Below are 22325 nucleotides of genomic sequence, written 5' to 3' on the forward strand. Positions count from 1 at the left end.
CAGCAAAAAACATCGTAGTAAGCAGCACCAGATTCAAGGATCTCGATATACACAAGGACACCATTTCTCCCGATCGAACAACGAGAAATCAAATCGATCTTGTTGTGATCGACGTTCGTTCGATCCGAGGTAGCAGTCAAGTTTCACCCTCGTCTTAATGTAGCAGCAAATGTGCGATCTATCGCAACACGGAAACTCGACGTCGAAAAGCTGCAAACACAACAGGTGTTTGCTCAACATACCCACTTACTTTACGACAGCTCTCCTTGTCCCGATAATGTCAAAGAATTGCCCACTCCCCAAAAACTGCAGCAAAAGCAACACTTGGGTACCGAAGACCACCACCAAGAAACTCATTGTAATGCTACTGAGTTGAAAAAACGCAGCGTATATGGCAACCCTGCAGACAGTAGCAAAACGTAATGCGAGGGAGAATTATCGGGAGAAAAGGTAAAAGAACAAGAAAAACGTGAGTAAATCGAGATGTACAGAAATCAGAATAATGTCCGGATAATTTTTTCCAACGAGTAAAACACCAAATCGAAGGCTTTGGTGCAGGCACAACAAAGATGGAAACCTGGTGACATATAACGATAGTGTGTTGAGGATCTGGAAGAAGCATGTTGAAAAGCTTCTGGTATCAAATAATGGCGGTGAAGAAGATACTCCAGAATCAATAAGAGATGATGGTATAGAGTGTATACCAAGAATAGCAATCAGAATAGCAACCAATCGGCTGAGGAATAATAAAGCAGCAAGTTCAGACGGGTTACCAGCCGAACTATTCAAGACCGGCGGTAAGGAGCCTGCACCAGTTCATTAGTACAATTTGGCTTGGAACCTCAGCATCATGTGTCCCGTACACAAAAAAGGTACACATGACAATATGTGCCAACTACAGAGGAATGAGGCTCCTTCCCATCGCAAATAAAGTGCTATCCAGCGTGCTGTGTGAACGACTGAAGTCAATGGTCAAGGATGTTATTGAACCACATCCATGCGCCGAGATCTGGAAAATTTACCATTAACCAGGTGTTTACACTGCGCCAAATCCTAGAAAAGACTCACGAAAAACACATTGACACATTCCACCTTTTCGTAGACTATAAAGCCGCATTCGATGTCGCCGATGTCTGCGTTCGGCATTTTATATGGTTATGCAGGAAATCTTTAAGTGGTAAATTGTTGCCAAGACATCCAGTAGACTCGGACTTGAAAATTATAGCTTTGATGTAGTCATAGATTTTATCTACATCGGTGCCACCATAAACAAAAGGCATCGGTTAAGAGATTCGTAGAAAAATAGTGTTGGCCAACAGTTGCTACTATGTTCTAATTAAGCCACATAGGAAACAATGCCACCTGTCGCCAGACAAAACTCATATTCTACAAGACACTGATATCACACGTGCTGTTGTATGGCTCTGAATCTTGGGTACATGCGCAAGCAGAGGAGGCTGCTCGTGGAGTGTTTGAAAAAAAAAATTACGGGTAAAACCTTCAATAAAATGGTTCGGGACCTATATCAAATTATAGTGCTACTTTGATAATTTTCTGGGCAGATGTGAGATGAGCTAGCCATCAAAACCTCTATATGTTAAATTAGAACCTTTTTGGTTGAGCGGGACACATAATTATAATTTAATGCAGCCTATATACCATCCTAGGAGTAATAGCAATATCAGCGCAGAATTTTAAAGCTGTATCATAAATATTGCGATCCCTATGGTGACTATCACAAGGATGCCATTATATGAAGGCTATATTTAAAAGTGAACCAATATTGACAATCTTAGGCAAAAAATATGGTACCGAAAGAGAAAACAAAATCCCAAAGTATCCCATATAGATAGAAAATCTGTTTATAATTCCTGAAGTTTAGCCCTTAGAATTGTGCATGTAATTACATGTGTTAAGGTTTCTTCAAATCGATTTACATATGACTTCAATATATATTTTTGTCCGATTTCATTGAAATGCTGGACAAAAGAACCGCGTTTTCCAATTACATGGACTTCCGCATTATGCGTCTGTCAAGATTTATTTAAGTCGATATATATTTAACCCATGTCATAAATTATGGGTTACAGTACGATTCTTAAATATTCTTATTTGCCTACCGACTTTAATATCCCCAATATGAATGTAGTTATGGTTGGTCATCCAAACCCTCTCTTTTTATGAATGCTAGATAAATTTATTTGTTTCTGTGGTTGATTGAACGTGGTAGGGAGCGAAGTAGGGGAAGGGGTTCAATTTATGATGAGCATGACTTCAGAATGTAAGCTTTGATGATTTCATTTGTTGTCATGGAAATATCGAATAAAAACCACATTTGTTTTTTTTTTAATATTCAATATACCGGTAACAAATTCTTTAAATTGGTGCCAGGAGTATGTCCTACTAGTATTTTACTTATACCTAATGGCAGTGTACAATAATTTTTTTTCTTTGATAATATAGAACTATTTAGGGTTAGGATGATTAAGCCAATTCCAAATTTGTTGTAGTTTTTCTGTTTCAAAATTTTGTTTTGTTTCATGTTGACTTCAAGTTAAGTACCCATTGAAGGGCTTTTAAATGCAATATTCTGCTCATATTTTGTTTGTTTAGGAAACCTCTCTCATTCTCTCTCTCGTGGAGTATTTTTCTACACAGCTGTACCATTTATCATATCATAATGGTCTCGAAGAGCACTACTGGCACTTGGTTTTAGCTGTACGGCTGGTAAAACTCCTCCGATTGTAGCAGATCCTCCACCAACACCACCACCGACACAACTGGAGGTGTTATTTGTTTTAACAGTTGGACTACCGTTAACAATAGCCATACCGGCATATAGGCTGGCATGAGAACGTCGTCTCTCCCTTTCGATTTCATCCAAATCGAATGCATCGCCAACCATGCCACTTGGTCGACGTTGTTCGTCGAAGGCGTAAGCTCTTTGGAATTTTGAAGGACCGTGACCTCCAGCTGTGCCATTACCACCTCCGCTTTGTGAGCGTGTTAATACAGCATGATTGGAGTTTTGCGATGAAACAACAGAAGCTGTGGGACCCCCAACGCTGTACAAACGGAAATTCGAGGGTGATGAAGGTATGGCAGTAGGCCACTGGACCATTGGCTGTTGTTGTTGTTTTAAAGAGGAACTCATATGAGAATGTTGTTGTTGTTGCTGCAGTGGATGTTGCGTATACTGTATTTGATGAGGTGGTGGTTGCAAGTACATGGTCTGCTGTTGATGCTGCTGTTGCTGAACAAAGTGCCCATTTAATTCTTCATTTGACTTGTGGAGGCCATAACGTGAACTATAGACATCCTGTTCCCTTGAAAGGCTTAAATAACGATTCTGTGGCTGCAACTGTTGTAATTGATGTTGTTGTTGCTGCTGCTGCTGTAACTGTTGTTGTTGTTGATGTTGCACCATAAGATTCGTCAAACGTTGCTGGCTTGAACTGTAAATATTATGCAACTGGCTAGTACTTAACGCTGACGCTATACTGTCCTGTGAATCGGTGTTACGCTTCACCAAAGCCCTCGGCAATGTGGTACGACTTTGATACATCATTTGTTGTTGATAATCGGGATGGACCGGGTGGTGCAAACGATTTTGTGAACCACCGTATACATCACGAGTCATATAATGATGATGATGGGCCGCGGTATTGCCATGTGTCAAAGGAAATGCGTTGGCAGCATAATCGCTGTTCACACCAACAGGACTTTCAAAGTCATACAGTGGTTTTGGTACAGGCAGGGGTGTGTAGAGGGCATGCAGTGATAAATTGGAACTAAGACGTCTCAAATGATTGGGTTCAACATACATAGAAGCACGGCGGTTATTGTTTCGTAGTGCTGCAGATGGTGGCATTAAATGGATGTTATCTGAAAGGAGAAACATTAAGAATTAAAGCACTGAAACCACGGTTAATTGAGGTAATTTTATTTCGAAAAAAAATAAGTGAAACCTCACTTCATGTTAAAAATTTGTATCCACATTAAAAAATCTGAGAAACTTCAGTTCAACGAGACCAGTAAAACCTCTATATCTATAAAATAAAATATCAATTCACTGTGTTCTTCTTTTTTAAAAAGTAAAAATCACAGAGCCCAGTTTTTATTAAAAATCCAAAGCAATTCATATAGAGATTGTCTATCGGAACTCTAACTAATCTAAATTCACTGCGATCAAAGAAAGCCGCAGCATTCTGAGGACATTTTTGAAAATATACATTCCGCGATTCGGGCCCTTAATCGATATCATTTTTGCCATATAAATGGGATGACTTTGTTAACTGAGATTTATCAGTTAATTTAGCCATCTTTTCTTGAAAAAATTCTGACCCATATCAATTAGACAACTTTTTCGAAAACAATATTCACTGTTAACAGGGGCATTTTTTCAACAAAGCATCACATTCTATAACAATGTCCCTCAATTTTTCTGAATTATATCATTGGCGTTTTTTCTTTGTAATTGCTGTTTGTATTTATTGTATTTACTGATGACACCCATTCAATGAGATACCAAATTTTTATATTTCTGGCACAACAAACGCATAATACAATTTTTTCTCTCTCTTGAGTTTGGAGACAATTTATAAACTTTTCTAACCACTGCCATTGCTAAGAAAATATTCCCGATGAGAGTCCTCTAAACTATACTCAAAAGTGCAATGATAAATGGCTTTCATTCGACAATGTCCTTGGGCAAGTAAAGTGATTGGTGCTACTCCAATTGAAGACGAGAAGCGTTTAATGTATTTCCAATAATAAAAAAAACAACAACGATAATTCTGCTTGTTGTTGTGCTATTATGAGATGCTACTTCTAAGAAGTTTTTTCTTTGTACTCGAGTTTTTTTATCGTTATTTGCCAAAATACCCTAAAAGAGTTCGGAAGCTAAACTAAATTGATTTTGTTGGATAGTCCAACATAAAAATGAAAAAAGAAAGAAAAACTAACATCGCAGAGGAGTTCAGTGAGGAAGATGAGGAGAAGTAATGTATGTGAACACCATTTCAAATAACACCATAAGCAAAGTAGTAAAGTCGGACGGGGCCGACTATATGATACCCTTCACCACTTTGGGTATATTCAACAGATGAATCCTAACAGACGTCGTATTTTTAAGGGCCTGTAAAATTAAATTGTATCCATAAACATATAATTCTACAACCGATATTAAATTTTTCATTTGGTCAGATATAGAAGCTATATCTATTAAATCGGACGAAAATATATATGGGAGCTATATCTAAATCTAAACCGATTTTCAGGAAACTTAACACACATCATTCTAGACCTAATTCATTACACTGTGCCAAATTTCGTGCAAACCGAAAGATATTAAGGGACTTTGGTACACCATTTACCTTAAAACGGACGAAAATATATATGGGAGCTATATCTAAATCTGAACCGATTATCAGGAAACTTAATACACATCATTCTAGCAATAATTTGCTGCTACACCATTTACCTTAAATAGGACAAGAATATATATGGGGGCTATATCTAAATCTGAACCAATTTTCAGAAAACTTAATACACATCATTCTAGACCTAATTCATTACGCTGTTCCAAATTTCGTGCAAATCGGAAGATATGTAGCGACTTTGGAGCACCATTTACCTAAAATTGGACGAAAATGTATATGAGAGCTGTATCTAAATCTGAACCGATTTCTATGAAACTTAATACACATCATTCTATACCTAATTCATTACGCTGTGCCAAATTTCCTGCAAATCGAAAGATATATAGGGACTTTGGTGCACCATGTACATTAAATCGGACGAAAATATATATAGGAGCTATATCTAAATCTGAACCGATACTCAGGAAACTTAACACCCATCATTCTAGACCTAATTCATTACGCTGTGCCAAATTTCGCTCAAATCGAAATATATATAGGGACTTTCGTGCACCATTTTTCATTAAATCGGACGAAAATATATATGGGAGCTATATCTAAATCTGAACCGATTTTTCCCAATTTCAATAGGGTTCGTCCTTGGACCAAATAAGTGACCTATGCTAAAATTAATCCAAATCGGATCATAAATGCGACCTGTACTTTTTTCACAAAAATACATGGACGGACAGACGGAAGGACGGACATACGTAAATCGACGCAGAAAGTGATTTTATGCATATTTTCAAAAGGAACCATGTGTCTATCTCGTTTCTTTCTGCCTGTTACAAACATATGCACAACATTGCTGATTTTACAAAAAAAAAAGGGTTATCAGAATCCGAATTCGCTCAAAAATAGTTTATTGAAAAAATATTTAAAAAAATGTATGCCCTTTAAAATCCTCGCCTTCCTTGAAAAAATTATTCTTTAAAAAATCCTCGCTTTCCTTGCAAAAATATTCTTTAAAAAAATCAAGTCTTCCTTGAAAAAATATTCTTTAAAAAAATAACACGCCTTCCTTGACAAATATTCTTGAAAAAATCCAAGCCTTCTTTGAAAAAAGGCTTGACAAAACTATATATGGGAGCTATATCTAAATTTGAACCGATTTTCACGAAACTTAGCACACGTCATTCCAGACTTAATTCAGTACGCTATGCTGAAATTCATGCAAATCGAATGATTTTGAGGGGCATTGGTGGACCATTTACCTAAAATCTGCGAAACTATAACACACGTCATTCTTGACTTACTTCAGTTCGCTATGCCAAATTCGTGCAAATTGAATGATTTAAAGGGATTTTGGTGCACGATTTGCACAAAATCGGACGAAGATATATATGGAAGCTATACCTAAATCTGAAACGATTCTTCCATTGATAAAATATTCTTTAAAAATCCACCCCTTCTATACTTCCTTTGAAAAAATATTCTTTAAAAAATCCACGCCTTCTATACTTCCTTTGAAAAAATATTCTTTAAAAAAAATCCAAAATTTTACTTGACATGGTGTATTCTGTAGACACTCTACTCTCTAGTCTCTTGTCCCGGAGCATCCATTATCAAACAGTTTGCAATATTTTGAGTAAAGCAATGGATGCTTGCAGAAGCCAATATAAATGACGCATAAAACTGAAAAATTCCTCAAAGAAAACTTTCAATTCAATCTTTCTCCCCCCTTAAAAAAAGTTCCTCTTTCAATCCCCATTTTATATCAACTTACCATCAATCACATATAAATGGTCTTCATTTTCGGTCAATTTCTTAAAACCATGCTCATCGTCGTTCGCATCCATAGCATGGCCGCCAAGCATGTCGGCATCACCATCATCATCGTCGTCATTATCATCGACATCGTTGTCCCCCACCTCATCTCTGCCAGTGTCTTCTCCGGACAAAAAAATGTGATTATTTTCACGAGTTTTTCCACTGGCATTTTTGCTGTCATTTGCACCGGTCCGATATTCACTTTGCAGTTTGTCATGCAGCTTCTTACGGCCATCCAAGGGGTTTTGTTGGTTCGTTATGGTGTTGGTGGTGGTGCGTAGGTTATGTTTCGAACGAAACATTTTGTGATTCATTCCGCCACCAGTACCCATAACCGCATTCATGTCCCGTCTATGGTTGAGTTGTTGTTCTTCTTCGACATCGTTCTCAGCAGCATCATCATCGTCGTCGTCGTTCTCAATATAGTAAATATTTTTGGGTTTTGGACGTACGCCAGCCCTTTTGCAGAATTCTTCGAAAAGTTCATCTTTGGTTTTGCGAATACCCCTTTTTAGACCACATAGTTTTTGGGGCTGTTCTTCATCGCCATCATTGTCGTCGTCCTCCTCATTCTCATTGGCATGGTGGTTGTGGTCAATGGCAGCATCATCTTCAACGTCAACATTGCCATTATTGTGATGGACAGGGCGATGGCCACGTTGGTGTTGCTGTTCATCAAACTTGTAGTTGGTTTTACCATCATAGTGGTGTTGTTGGTGCTGTAGCTGCTCCAGTCGTTTATTGTATAAATTTTTATTCTTGTTGTTGCTGCCACCACTTCTTTCAGTGCCAAGAGCAACATTTGCCTGTGTCTCTGTATCGCTAGCGCTGTTGTATCTCGTGTTGGTTGCCACATTACGTCTTCGATTGCTCAGACTTGTGGAATTCTTTTGTTCGTGCAACGATGCTTTGTTGTTGCCACTGCCACTGTGTTGGGCGTTTGTCGCCTTCTCACTTAAATCACCGGCAAAACTGACATTGTGGGTGGCATAAATCTCCGTTGTTGTGGAAACACTTCGCGTCAATGGAAACTCCTGCGGTGTATCGCTAAATTGTTGTGGCGGTCGTGGTAATGTTTGTATTTGTAACTGATATTGAGAACGATGTGCTTGTTGTTGTTGTCTTTGTCTTTGATGTTGGAGTCCTCCACCACCACCGCCACCCATCCGTATGGCTGAAGGTGGTGGCGGTGGCAGTGTAGATTCTAAATAAAGTTCATTTAAAGATTTTGCCAAATTTTTCGAGTGCAAATTACACTTATTCGACATTGCATGGTCGGAATTCTTTTCGAAATAGTATCTGTAATGGATAAGAAGGACGGCAAATAAATAATGGCAAATGAATTTTAAAGTTGTGTGTGTGTGTGTTTGTAAATATATTAAAGATTTAATTCAAGGGGGAAAGTCAATGTTTATTTTTTGGGCCAATTATTGGATTTGTGGTATATCGAAAAACGACATATATTTTGTAGATGGACAATCTGTAGAATGTATTCAATACATAGGTATTCAGTGTATATAGGGTGTTTTACTTGATGTACCCGTGCAGAAAGACATCTAGATACACAGTAGTAGTTATATTGATGTATGTACTCCCATATGAGAGTTATTATAAATTATTTACAGGATTCTACATTTATAACACAAGAGGTGGAAAATATTGTGGGATTTTTGTCAAAATATGGGCATAAGCCGAACATTTTGTAAGAATCTAGAATACCAAATCAAATCCTCTCCAACCACTGACTTCGTTTGTGGAAATGCGCCTGATAAGGAAAGTTGTTTGAAGTTTTTTTTCCCTCAAGAAGCCAAAATCACTAAACTATAGACACTTCGTGGGAGAATTGCGGTTGAAATTTTTAAAAGACCGGAAGTTTGCGTGGATTTGTTTATGAGGAACCATTTTGAAAAACGACCTATATCGAAAATTTCTTGCAAAGTAGGTTTTCATCCTCCAATAATTGAGGATCATAAATTACAGCCACTTGGGTAGGGAATTGCGGCTAAGACCTTCAAAATATGAACCAGTAAGAAATGTAGTAAAGTCGGACGGGGCCGACTATATGATACCCTTCACCACTTTGGGTATATTCAACAGATTAATCCTAACAGACGTCGCATTTTTAAAGGACCAGTAAAATGAAATTAGATTCATAAAAATTCATTCTGCAACCGATACTAAATTTTTCATTTGGTCAGATATAGAAGCTATATCTAAATCTTAACCATTTTCAGGAAACCTAACACACATCATTCTATACCTAATTCATTACGCGGTGCCAAATTTCGTGCAAATCTAAAGATATATAAGGACTTTGGTGGACAATTGATGTAAATTGTCCATCGGGCGAAAATACATATGGGAGCTATATCTAAATCTAAACCGATTTTCACGAAACTTAACACACATCATTCTAGACCTAATTTATTACGCTGTGCCAAATTTCGTGCAAATCGAAAGATATATAGGGACTTTGGTGGACCATTTACATTAAATCGGACGAAAATATATATGGGAGCTATATCTAAATCTGAACCGATTTTCAACAAACTAAACACACATCATTCTATACCTATTTCATTACGCGGTGCCAAATTTCTTGCAAATCGAATGATATACATAGGGACTTTGGTGCACCAATAACATTAAATCGGAATAATATATGGGAGCTATATCTAAATCTGAACCGATTTTTCCTAATTTCAATAGGGTTCGTCCTTGCGCCAAATAAGTTACCTATGCCAAATTTTATCCAAATCGGATCATAAATGCGACCTGTACTTTGTTCACACAAATACATTTACGGACGGACAGACGGACATGCGTAAATCGACTCAGAAAGTAAATCTATGCATATTCTCAATAGGAACCATGTGTCTATCTCGTGTCTGTGAGGTGAAGGGTATAAAAATTGTACGGGAGCTTCATTTCGGAGCTACGTCACACGATGAACCTACCACAGTGCCAAACTTCTTGGTGAAAAAATGCGGCTAATATTTTCGATGACAGAAGATTCTGTTAACCCGTGATTTGGAGGGTAGTTCAATCAGAATGGAAAAAAATGAAACCATTTCAGTCGCAAGTTCATTATTAGGCCAGGTATATGTATAGTGTTCTTCGTACCGAGATTTGACTATTAATTATTCTCAATTTTGACATTTCATTGTAAAACAGTAAGCGGAGTAAACTATGATAAATATAAATATGATACTTTACACAACTAACACTGCGTGTTTAGTTTATGCGGATCTATATTCCGAGCCTGGGAAATATTTCGAGATATTTGCACTCTCTTGACCGATAAGATATAAACAGCTCTTCTGTGGCAACATTTGACCCGCTTTATATTGACCTTCATTATCATGACAGTCATTCGAATTAGTTGGTCAGATCGCCTTGTCTTGGAAAATGTATGATGTTCGGTTTATAATTGTGGCGTCTAGATAAATATCACCTTATCATCATCGAAAATTATAGGCGTCGTCCTTCACAATAACCTGAACCTCATTCAAAATTTCATAGCCATCACGATACATTTCCTAAACAATATATAAATACATATACCCTGGTAATGTTTAAATATGACTCTCACATCCGTGTATGTACACAAATATAATAGATATCAATTTAAAGGTCAATTACTCCTCTTCAATATACTATAAACTTCTCGGGTCTATATCCTTCAACTTTTATGTAAAATCACACAGTCCATGGTCATTTCCACGACAGAGTGGTCTACGATCCGAATCGACCCGAGTCTTACTCGGCCAACGTCATCACCTCAGTCCATTGTATAAAAGCAATAGGGATGCTACAACAACATGCCATGGTCAGACCTCTTTCTCTGTGTAAAATTACGTTATTTTCGGGCCATAATTGTGGCCTCTAGATCTATTAGAAAAACAAACCGAACAATGGACGTCTTCCATGGCCAGAACCGGTCCTACATTCAAAATTTCGTGACTTTGGCCATGTATCGTGTTTATAAACTATTATGAACAGACGGACACACATGTCTAGATCCACTCAGCTAGTCGAAATATTACGATCGATATACTAAAAGGTGGGTAAAGGACCAATATTTCGCGGCGTTACCAACCAAAAGCTATAATATCATTGCTACATAGTTGTGTAGGGTATACAAATTCAATCCGACCGATCTTAATATTGGTTTACATATTATAACCTACACAGAAATAATTTAATACTCACCTCCTTTCCAATTCATTAAGAAACATTGTTGAGCCCAAACCATTTGGATGTTTGCGACATGCCAGTGGTGCTTCGGATTTTTTGTCAAACATTTCAGCAGCACTACGCCTTCCAGATGCGGCGGCCGCTGCAACAGCTTCGATGCGACCCATTTGTGTCATATTCTTCAATAGCTTCTTTGAGTCCAATTCTAATTCTTGTGCACGAACTTGACGTTTTTTATTTTGCTGTCCATGACGTTTACGATCGATGGGTTTCTTATCCAATTCATGTTTATAGCTTTTATAGGTATTTTTGGCATTCTTTTGTTTACGTTTTTGACGATTTTCTCCCTCTCGGATTTTCTCCTGGAGATTTGAGATACTGAAGCAGGGAAGGCGCTAGAGAAAGGAGACAAAGTTGGTAAATAATTTTTGGTATCCATATCAATGTCTAATTTTTTATGACAGCTATATATAACTATTAAATACATTCAATATTTTGAAATTATTAAATTAGTTTTATACTTCTTATCTTATTTCAATATATGTGCATTTTCTTTACAGGATAACAATACCCAATTAACAATAACTCAAGCGTATTAACTTTCAATCCTTTTTTTACCCATCACTCAAAAAAGTTAAATTTTCCTGAATACAACCAATCAAATTGTCAAATATCAAAATCAAATTTAATTTCCTTTTTGTACCTCCATAAAGGATCAAAATAATCCACCACTAATACACTTTCATTCTTTTCCAAAGAAGTTAACAAAAAAAAAACTAAAAGGTCAAACTGCAAACTAAGTAAATTTAAACAAAATCAGATATCAATTTGTGTAGAAAACGAAAATAAAAGACGAAGAAGAACTTGGCAACTGTAAACGGGACAAAAATCAGGATAATCTGGTTTTTGAAGTCAAGTGAAAACAGTAGCATAAGACGTATGAAAGTTATAACTAAATTTCATACTTGACCCGGCGAACGGATATAAAACAGAACGGATTTGACTGCTAACTACCGACTGCATGCAGCATGCTCCGCCTGGACGTTGACCAGTGACCATGACCAGGAAATGACCAACAAGAATGGACGACAGTTTGTTAAAGTTTTAACGGTAATGAGATTGGTCATCAAATAAAGAAGGAAAACACTGTATACGGAAAGGATGGTAGCAAGCAATGTTGTCGGAGTACATTAATTTATATTAAAAGTTTGTATTTTTGTATACAAGATATCGTACAGAATTTTTTTGGTATTTTTAAGTGAAGATTTCCATTGGAGTTTATTGATAAATAAAATTAAGAGTATTTTTAAATGTTGTTTAAGACAACACCTTAAAAAGTGTGACATTTTGAGGATGAATTACCAGATGTGATGGAGTTATAAGGCCGACAGTGGCACTTAATATATGTTTAATATAACTATTAATTTCTGTCAACTGTGTACCACACAGAATTCACTATATTCATATAAGTTTGCCATCTGCGGGGAGATACCAGAAGAAGCTGTCCTATAGACGCCATCCTCCTATTTAATGTAGATGTTGCAAACAAATTACGGATTATAATATATTTACTAAATCTTTTTTTTAGTTTTACTATTACAATTCTAGAGAGTGGAAATGTAGCCGATTAGGAAATTTTCAGACTTAACGTAGAATAGGTAATAATATCATGATGTGCAACCATATGTTTTTCCGATAAGAAACAATTTTAGGAGAAGTACCAAGCAGCCTAGAGCCTACTCGTCTGTCCATTATAATTAGTAAATGACAGGTTAATATTTAGGGGATGAAATTTACAAACAACATTATTTTTATAACCCGAACATCACGAAATTTTACGCAGAAAAAGGGGCCTGACCCTAGAATAAGCATGATGGCTTTCATGTGAACAATTACAAAAATTTTATTCTATGGCGTATATAATTACTTCTGATTGCCCGAGAGGTAAATCTTCTTTTTAAAAATCAATACTAGTACACTTTTTAGGGTAATCTCCATATATAGTGCTAAAAAATATGTTACTTTGAGTTTTTACTCCTGTAGACAGACAAAAACAGACAGCGTATTATGGATCTGGAAGGAGCATTATAAAAAGCTATTGGTATCAAAAAAAGATGACGGTATAGAGTTTATACCACCTAGGCAGATGAGGTCAGAATAGCAATCAATCGGCTAATGAAAGCAGCAGGTGGTTACCAGCCGAACTATTCAAGAATGGTGGCCAGATGCTGGTTAGGGGTATTCACCAGTAAAATTTGCCTAGAGGAATGTATTCCCAATGATTGGAACCTCAGCATCCTGGGTCCCTTACACAAAAGGAGACATATGCCAACTATAGAAGATAAAGTGCTGGTTAGGTGTATTCACCAGTAAAATTTGCCTAGAGGAATGTATTCCCAATGATTGGAACCTCAGCATCCTGGGTCCCTTACACAAAAGGAGACATATACCAACTATAGAAGATAAAGTGATATCCAGCGTGCTGTGTCAACGACTGAAGCCAATGGTTAATGACATTATTGGACAATACCCATGCGACTTCAGACCTGGCAAATCCACCATAAACTCACTCTCTCTGCGCCAAATACCGTTCAGAGGTGTTTAAAGTCATGTCTGCTTTCGACATTCCTGCAAAATTAAAACGGCTATGCAAAATAACTTTAACTGGCACAAGATCAGCAGTTAAAGTCGGAAAGGACCTCTCGGAGCCCTTTAATACCGAACGAGGATTCAGACAAGGTGATAGTTTGTCGTGTGACGTTTTTAACATCCTGGTAGAAAAGGTCATACGAGATACACTCTGTACACCAAAAACACATGTTACTCGCCTACGCCGATGACATCCATATAATTGGTTGAACATTGCGAGCGATAACAGCCACCTTTGATCGAATTGAGAAGAAGCCTGACAAAGTGGGACTGGCAGTAAATGGTGAAAAGACCAAGCTGATAGTATTAACGCGCAAGCCGTCCAGTAGACTCGAAACAACTGTGAAAGTTGGAAACTACAGCTTCGAGGTAGTTAATGATTTTATATACATCGATAACGCCATAAACCAAACTAATAACATCAGCTTTGAAATACGGAGAAGAATAGTGCTGGGATATGAACGTAGTAACATTCCAAATGCTTTCACAAATTCCACTTCGCTCGTTCTAGACAAAGCTACGTACCAAATTTCAAAGTTGTACTTCTAACCGTTCCGGCGTAGTACATATTTTAGTACTTTTTAGTGCCGCCTTGTCACACGCCTACGCACTAAACCCGACCTACATCCCACGTTTCCAGCTAAACCCGTTACGTCTGGCCGTTGATGATCAGTCTACTAGCATATGCCCGCTACTTCGTTAGCGAATGTGGGTAATATTTAAACATGTATTAACATATTATTTTATTTTCACACAAAACTGCATATGTCAGAACAACTAAATAATCTCCACATTAATATCGACCATAATTTGAGTATCATTTGGTACCAAATTTCATGATTAGAGCTCTAAAGGTTCACCCAAATCCAAATTTTACCAAATTTAGTTTCATTTAGCACACATTATTTCCATCCATCGAACATCGAACAAACTTCCAACTCTATCGGTTCACCCACAAATCAAATTGTGCCAAATTTAGTACACAGTAGTACAAATTTCGAAAACTTCCTACATACCCCAATCCTATACCCCCACACTAATCCTAAGTCTAAGTTTCAGGATTGCAACTCTATCGGTTCACCCACAATTCAAATTGTACCAAATGTAGTGCATAGTAGTACCAATATAAAATCTTCCTACATACCCCAATCCTACACCTCCACAATGTTCCTAAATCAAAATTTCAAGATTCCAACTCTATCGATTCACCCACAAATCAAATCGTACTAAATTTAGTACAAAGTAGTAACAATTTCCAAACCTTCCTACATACCCCAATCCTACACCTCCACAGTGATCCCAAATCCAAGTCTCAGTATTCACTCACAATTCAAATTGTACCAAATTTAGAACACATTAATACAGATTTCTAAAACTTTTACATATGTCAATCATACACCGCAACAGTGATCCTAACTCCAAATTTCTTGATTGTAGCTCTATTGGTTCACCTAAAATTGTACAAAATTTAGTACCCATAATTTCATATTAAAACTACGTTCATATCCCAATCCTATTCAATCCTTAACACTCTACATGACGCTGATATTACCCGTGCTGTTATATGGATCCGATACATGGGTACTTACGCAAGCAGATGAGGTCCCTCTCTGAGTGTTTGATTCATGGGCCGATCTGTGTTGACGGCCGTCGTTCTGCGTAGAAGGACATCGCCATTGTCAGACGTATCGAGCTGCAGTGGCTACGTTGGATAGTTCATATTGATGGTTCACGCGGAAGGGGAAGGCCACGAATTAGAGGGAAAGATCATGTGGAAGACAACATTGCTGAACACGGTCTTTCAAATTGGAAAAAGTGCGCAAAATACCGATGCGCCTGGAAATATTTTTTAACTTCGGCTTATTGGACGACAAGCCAGCTAAATAAGTAATTTGAGTTCTTATTGGGTTGTAAATCCTCCCACCATGAAATGGTTAATATCCGTATCTCTTTGGGTATAGACCCCACTTAATTTTGTAATGTACACGAACGTTCGGCACAATCGGATAGATTTGTGGACGAAAGAAATTAATTATGGAAGTGATGTTTAAAAATGAATTAAATTTGTCACACGTCATTTAGGGTTTTAAAGTATATGCAAATTTTAAAACACTTTTAAACCATTAATACTCTAATCACTGTGAAGATGTCTGGATTACCCGATCCTCAGGTGAATATAAAACATTCCTCTCTATTCCATATCTTTGAGAAGTAAAAATAAGAAATATCTTACTACATTACTTGCATTGGATTGTCAATTCCTATTTTTACTTCGTATAATCGAATTTTCGCATTCACATTGAAAATCAACGATTCTTTCAACAAAGGACTCAATGCATCCAAAGTTCGAGTGAAAATCGTTGATTTTTATCCATTGTTTATACAACAAACGACTTAACTAAATCCTTTATTTCTCCAATGGCAGAAGAATATTCAATGGGTCTTTGTTAAAGTCTTTTGTATTCTTGATTTCATTTCATGTTTCTGGCATTGTTTATTATCGCCATTTTCCTCATTCATTTCTTTCATTTATTCCCACATTTAATTATAAAATACAAAAAGGAGAAAAAGAAAAAAAAACAACATAACGCAATTCTCAATGAAATCAAAGAATGGTGGATACACAGAAACGTACATACACACATGCATTCATTCACACACACACACACACAGATATACTTACACTATAATAACCGGCTTCCTGCAGACTGATGTAGAGAAAAATGTTCAACAGACCCACAAATTCCGTCGCTATAAAGCCAAAGACAAACAAAAAGAAACTCTGACCGTAGGTGACCTTAAACATGGGCGGCTGCAGCGATGACCTTGGACGCAACTTTGACCCAATTTCTGCCTTCAATATGGATATGTATGCAATCAGACCTATGAGCATCAGTAAACCTTTTTTTTCGTTTTGAGTTTTTTGATTCATAGATATTTCATTTTGATGTTTCGAACATGTGTGTGAACGATGGGTTGGCATGGACGTCGTCGGTTGGATTGTCGTTTACACCCCAGGTTTAAATGAATTATTCGAAATTTCAATGGTGGTTGTCATCATGGCCGGTGTCGTCATCGTCATTGACATTAATGATGGCGTGGAAGTTCGAATATCGGCGATTTTTGTTTCATAATGAAGACAGGACAATTACAAAAACAGTTTGTAGCAGCATTGACGGCATCATGGCATTGGGTTGAAGTGTGCCATAGACAGTGTTGGTCACGGTATTGAAAAAATGACAAGTAAACGAGTTAAAACATGTACGTGTAAATGTGTATAAAAATGCAAGCTGACAATAATTAAAAGTTAAATTGAAATTAATATTAATGATGGTCACAACAAGTGTAAAAACTTTTTCTTTTATTTTGCTCGACAGGTGTCAAGTAGTGAATATTCTTGGATGGATGGATGAAAGACAAGTTGTGGAGTGGATAGACACAATAATGAATGGGTAAATGAAATGACATCGCCACTACAGCATATTTATAAAAGGATTACAGTTTTAATGAGACGCTGAACATTTTATTATCTTATCGTATTTTTTGTAGTTATTATATCAATGCCATGGCAGATATTCAATGAAAAGGATATTTTACAGAGATTTGGTTTCGTATTGTAGGATAAAGATTCAAGAAAATAGAAACAAAACAATTCACAGGGACTCGAAACATATGGAGAATATATTTTACAAAAATATTCCTCATTCAATTTTAATGAAGACACGCCAAAATAAATCTTCTGACGGAGCGAAAAACTCTGCCAAGACACCACTCGACTCCATAACCTCCGCTGTGTTGACCGACAGGAGGAAATTCGCTTCGTAATGTAAGTGGTCTATTGGAATCATGAGGAGACACGAATGCACTTACGTCAGCTGACCCCACAGGAGCCGCATTACCAACAATGATTCTTTATCAAATTCCTGACAACCTGGTTTCTGCTATCGACCTTAAGGATAATATCTGCGCGGACGACTTTTATTGCCTATCTAATATGACCCCTGTTTAGAGGTAGCCGCATATTCGCTTCCTACAAGGTGAACAATGTATGCCTTGATTCGCTAGGAGATATCACCACACATTGGTGAACTCTCTGTTTCAGTCTACGGTTCTTTGACTTTTTATTTCTGTATTCCACTTACTGGCATCCCCACATATAATTCACAATCGAACTTGGACGTGTTTGACCAAAAATACTCAGGAAGGCATGTTGGAAGACAATAAAATCCTTCTGATTAGACAAATCCTAAAAGTCGTGAGGGAATACGTACGTAACTACCCTAACAATGCCACTAGGGAACATCTGATCGAAGAAAATGGTTCAGACCAACTTCCTATAATCGTTTCCGTAAACCGAGGAGAGAGGAGAAACGTATTTTCAGGCAAATTGAACGAACAAGAAAATGGGAATGCTGATTGACAATATTTCTATGAAGTTTTCAATAACTGCTTCAGAGAGCTGCCCGAAGTAAGACCGAATTTCCCAGCATAGGCGACGATATTGGCAAATGAATCTGTCAAACCCTGAATGCCAATCTGAAGCAATGCAACATTGTGAACTGAACAAATAAAATTGGACATAAACTGCAGTTATGGAGCATTTCGATGATGAAGAGGAATTTGCTACGTCTTAAGAGGATACTCCCATCTGAGGAGATGCTACCACTATTTACAAAGGAAGATGATGCAGATGTCTGCAAGAGATATCTATGATAGTAGAAAAGCATCTGGATGAGCCCTCTATTGAAAACAGTTTTCCATGAATCTATATCAAGATGAATTTCTAGACAGGAAACAATTCCTGTCTATTTGCCTACCTCACAGTGGCTGAGCCACAGGCGGAACGCTCACCTAAGCAGAAAAAATAACTTATCGACACTCAGTTTGAACAGTAATCTAAAACTTAAACGTACTGATAATAAAGTGGGGTTTTTGAATGCGAGCCATTTAGAAACATGCATTTTTATACCCTTCACCACACTGTGGTACAGGGTATTATGTCTTTGTGCATGAGTCGTTATATGCATGTCCGTCTTTCCGTCTGTCCATGTTAAATTGTAAACAAAGTACGGGTCGCAGTTTTGATTCGAATTGGATGACCATATATATCCCTACATATCTTTCGATTTGCACGAAATTTGGCATGACGTGATGTTTGCCAAGTTTCGTGAAAATCGGTCCCGATTTAGATATAGCTCCCATATATAGTTTCGTCCGATTTTATGTAAATGGTGCACCAAAGGCCCTATATATCTTTCGATTTGCACTAAATTTGGCGTAGCGTACTGAATTGAGCCTAGAGTGATGTATGCCAAGTTTCGTGGAAATCGGTCCAGACTTAGATATAGTTTCGTCCGATTTTATATAAATTGTGCACCAAAGTCCCTATATATCTTTCGATTTGCACGAAATTTGACACAGCGCACTTAATTGAGCCAAGAGTGATGTTTGTCAAGTTTCGTGAAAATCGGTCCCGATTTAGATATAGCTCCCATATATAATTTCGTCCGATTTTTTGTAATTGGTACACCAACGTCCCTATATATTTTTAGATTTGCACGAAATTTGCCACAACGTACTGAATTGAACCTAGAGTGATGTTTGCCAAGTTTCGTGAAAATTGGTCCAGATTTAGATATAGATCGCTTATATATTATCGATTGATTTTAAGTAATTGACGCACCAAGGAACCAATATATGGCTGATAGGAACAAAACATACTGAAATCAGTATAAACTAACATGTGACAAGTTTCGTTGAAATCGGTTCATATTAGGATATATAGTTTCCATATATATTTTCGTCGGATTTGGTGCATCAAACTCCTCAATTTTGTCAGATAGGCATGAAATTTTGCACAACGTACAAAATTGAGCATAGAATAGCGTAACAAACGAATGACATGTTTATTGATTGATCTTAGTCGATTCATATTTAGATAAGTATTACGTATTTTAGTTCATTCAATTTCATGTTAATGGTCCTGTTTAATATATCCATAGTGGTGAGGGGTATCATATAGTCGGCCCCGTCCGACTTTACTACTTTCCTTACTGGTTATTACAATTCTTTTGCAGAGAATTACATATTCACTAGGAATTCGAAATACCACGTTACAGTTAATTCGCAGCTAAAACCTTCAACATTTTTAAAATGGGTTCTTCTCTATATGGACCTACACAAAATTTTCGGTAAAGATTTTTTTCACTATTGAAAAACACGGAATATCCATTTACAACCACTTCGTCATTACATATATACGGATTTTTATTCTTAAATCTTTCGAAATACCGATGGATGGAACCTTTTGTGGAGGCTACGTCGAAAAATTGACCTAAATCGATATTGTCCGGAAAAAATAATTTTCACACTCCATGATACCGTAGTGCAAATTATAGCCATTGGTATTACTGGATATTGGTTAGAAAATTCGGCTAAAATCTTCAAACTACCGATAATGGGCTCATATCGTCGTATGTAAGATATACCAAAACGTGGACCAATGTTGGTAATTTTCGATAGGAAAATTTTACAATTCATGGGCATTCAAAATACCAAATATGTACTGCAAAATCATTGTGCTATGATAGTTAAAAATAAGAGTGCGTCAATTTTCTTTCTTAATTTTCAACCTAATTTGTTTTATATATATTTGGATTGTTATGTCCTAATTAATGCTATCAATTCAATATTAATCACAGTGTGATTAACATAACTAATTGCTTCTCAGAAAGCAGACACCAAAGCGTATGATTGTTACATGTATCTGTCCTGCATGTAAATCATACGGTCCCCAGAACCGACTCCTGAAATTTGAAATTATTTACATTGGTATGCTTGAGCCATAACCGACCATTATATGAATTTATGTAAACTGCAGTGGTCGTTACCAACACAACTACAATAATTCATATCTCTTATTGTTGCTGTTGTTGTTTATTTTGCTGTCTTACCATGTCTGTATAAATTTGCCACAAATTTACGGCGAGACAAGAAAAACGACAACGAAAAAAAAAACAGTTGCATATTTTTGGGTAAGGGATACGTTACTAATGATAGGGAGCAGCATGAAAGAGAGGGGAATAAAACATTTGTGTGTTCTCCCTAATTGAGTGACTTGTCGTTTTTTTTCTTCTTTCATTCTTCTTTTGTGTCTGCCTGCAGTGGCAATGGAGTTATGGTCTTCATGTAACCACAGATGATTGATGGAAATTGGGTGCTGGGTACTGGGACTGTAATGATAATTGTGCCATATTTTATTGTTGTTCTTGTTGTATAACAGTGAAAAATCAACATTGTTGGAAAACAAAATAAAATGAAAAAGGGGGAAAACAAAAGACAACCCATAACAAAGATTTTCCACAAAAACAATCCTTTACTCTACTTACCTGACACAATGAACATAATACCGGCACTAAAGTAATATAAATTATTTTGATGCGAACAGGTTGGTATCAGAAACACAATGAAACTCAGCAGTAACACAATGCCAGAAGCCAAAAAGAATGGACATGACTTGGTAACAGTATCTGCAAAGACGTAATGAAGAGCAAAAGAAAAGAAGAAAATATATATATGAATAAGTGAGTAAGGGCAGTAATAAAATGGAATGAAGTAAACAAATGTGTTGGTGGTATATTCGAATATATTTCATCATACACCTATTATATAAACATTGGGTATCGTAATATTCTTAATAAACCTCTATCACGTCCGGAGACAGAACATGTCGTTCAACTGCCTTTGGTCTGATAAAAATCATTTGAACTCGATTTGCTGACCTTAATATTTCCATTCAATGTAGACTACTTATTCCTTATTCCTTTTGGTACCTAATTCCCAAATTGTTCATATTTTAATTATTCTTATTATGAGAAAGCCTAGTGTTGTCTGACATAATCGGAGAGTTCCATGGTTGTACACCACACATTTCGACAGCCTCTCTCAAAACTGCTCTGGTCACCACGAGCACCTGACCTTAAAGGAATTTTAAAACACAGCCTCTCCCAAAGCTGTTTTTTGTTTTTGTCGTTTAGATCGACATTCTAATTTTCTTAAAAACAATTTTAAATAATTTGCTACATCCTAAACCAAAAATGTATCGCGTTCCTCTTCGAAAATGTCGGCAAATATATTTCATGCCTTAAAAGTACGCAATTTGGACGAAACGTTCATAAGGAGACTATGTCCGAATATATACCCATGTAAACATTTTTCTAATTAAATGTACCTCCACTGCAAGAGGTGAATGCGGCTTAGAGCTTCAAAATGCCGAACAAATGTAGTGAG

General features: G+C 36.9%; 1 protein-coding gene across 1 annotated transcript; it reads right to left on the minus strand.

Moving 5' to 3' along the window:
• Positions 1–2650: 2650 nt before the first annotated feature.
• On the minus strand, positions 2651–21565 carry LOC133335000 (uncharacterized; the record flags this gene model as incomplete). Its single annotated transcript, XM_061543306.1, has 7 exons — positions 2651–2685; positions 2779–3885; positions 7147–7198; positions 7244–8489; positions 11403–11782; positions 16696–16937; positions 21425–21565. Coding segments are annotated over 7 exons (3203 nt in total), but the record flags the coding sequence as incomplete, so codon positions are not given.
• Between the last annotated feature and the right edge of the window lie 760 nt (positions 21566–22325).

Source organism: Musca vetustissima, unplaced genomic scaffold, assembly GCF_032173495.1.
Source record: "Musca vetustissima isolate MV318-11 ecotype Yass unplaced genomic scaffold, APGP_CSIRO_Mvet_v1 utg21224, whole genome shotgun sequence".
NCBI lineage: Eukaryota > Metazoa > Arthropoda > Insecta > Diptera > Muscidae > Musca > Musca vetustissima.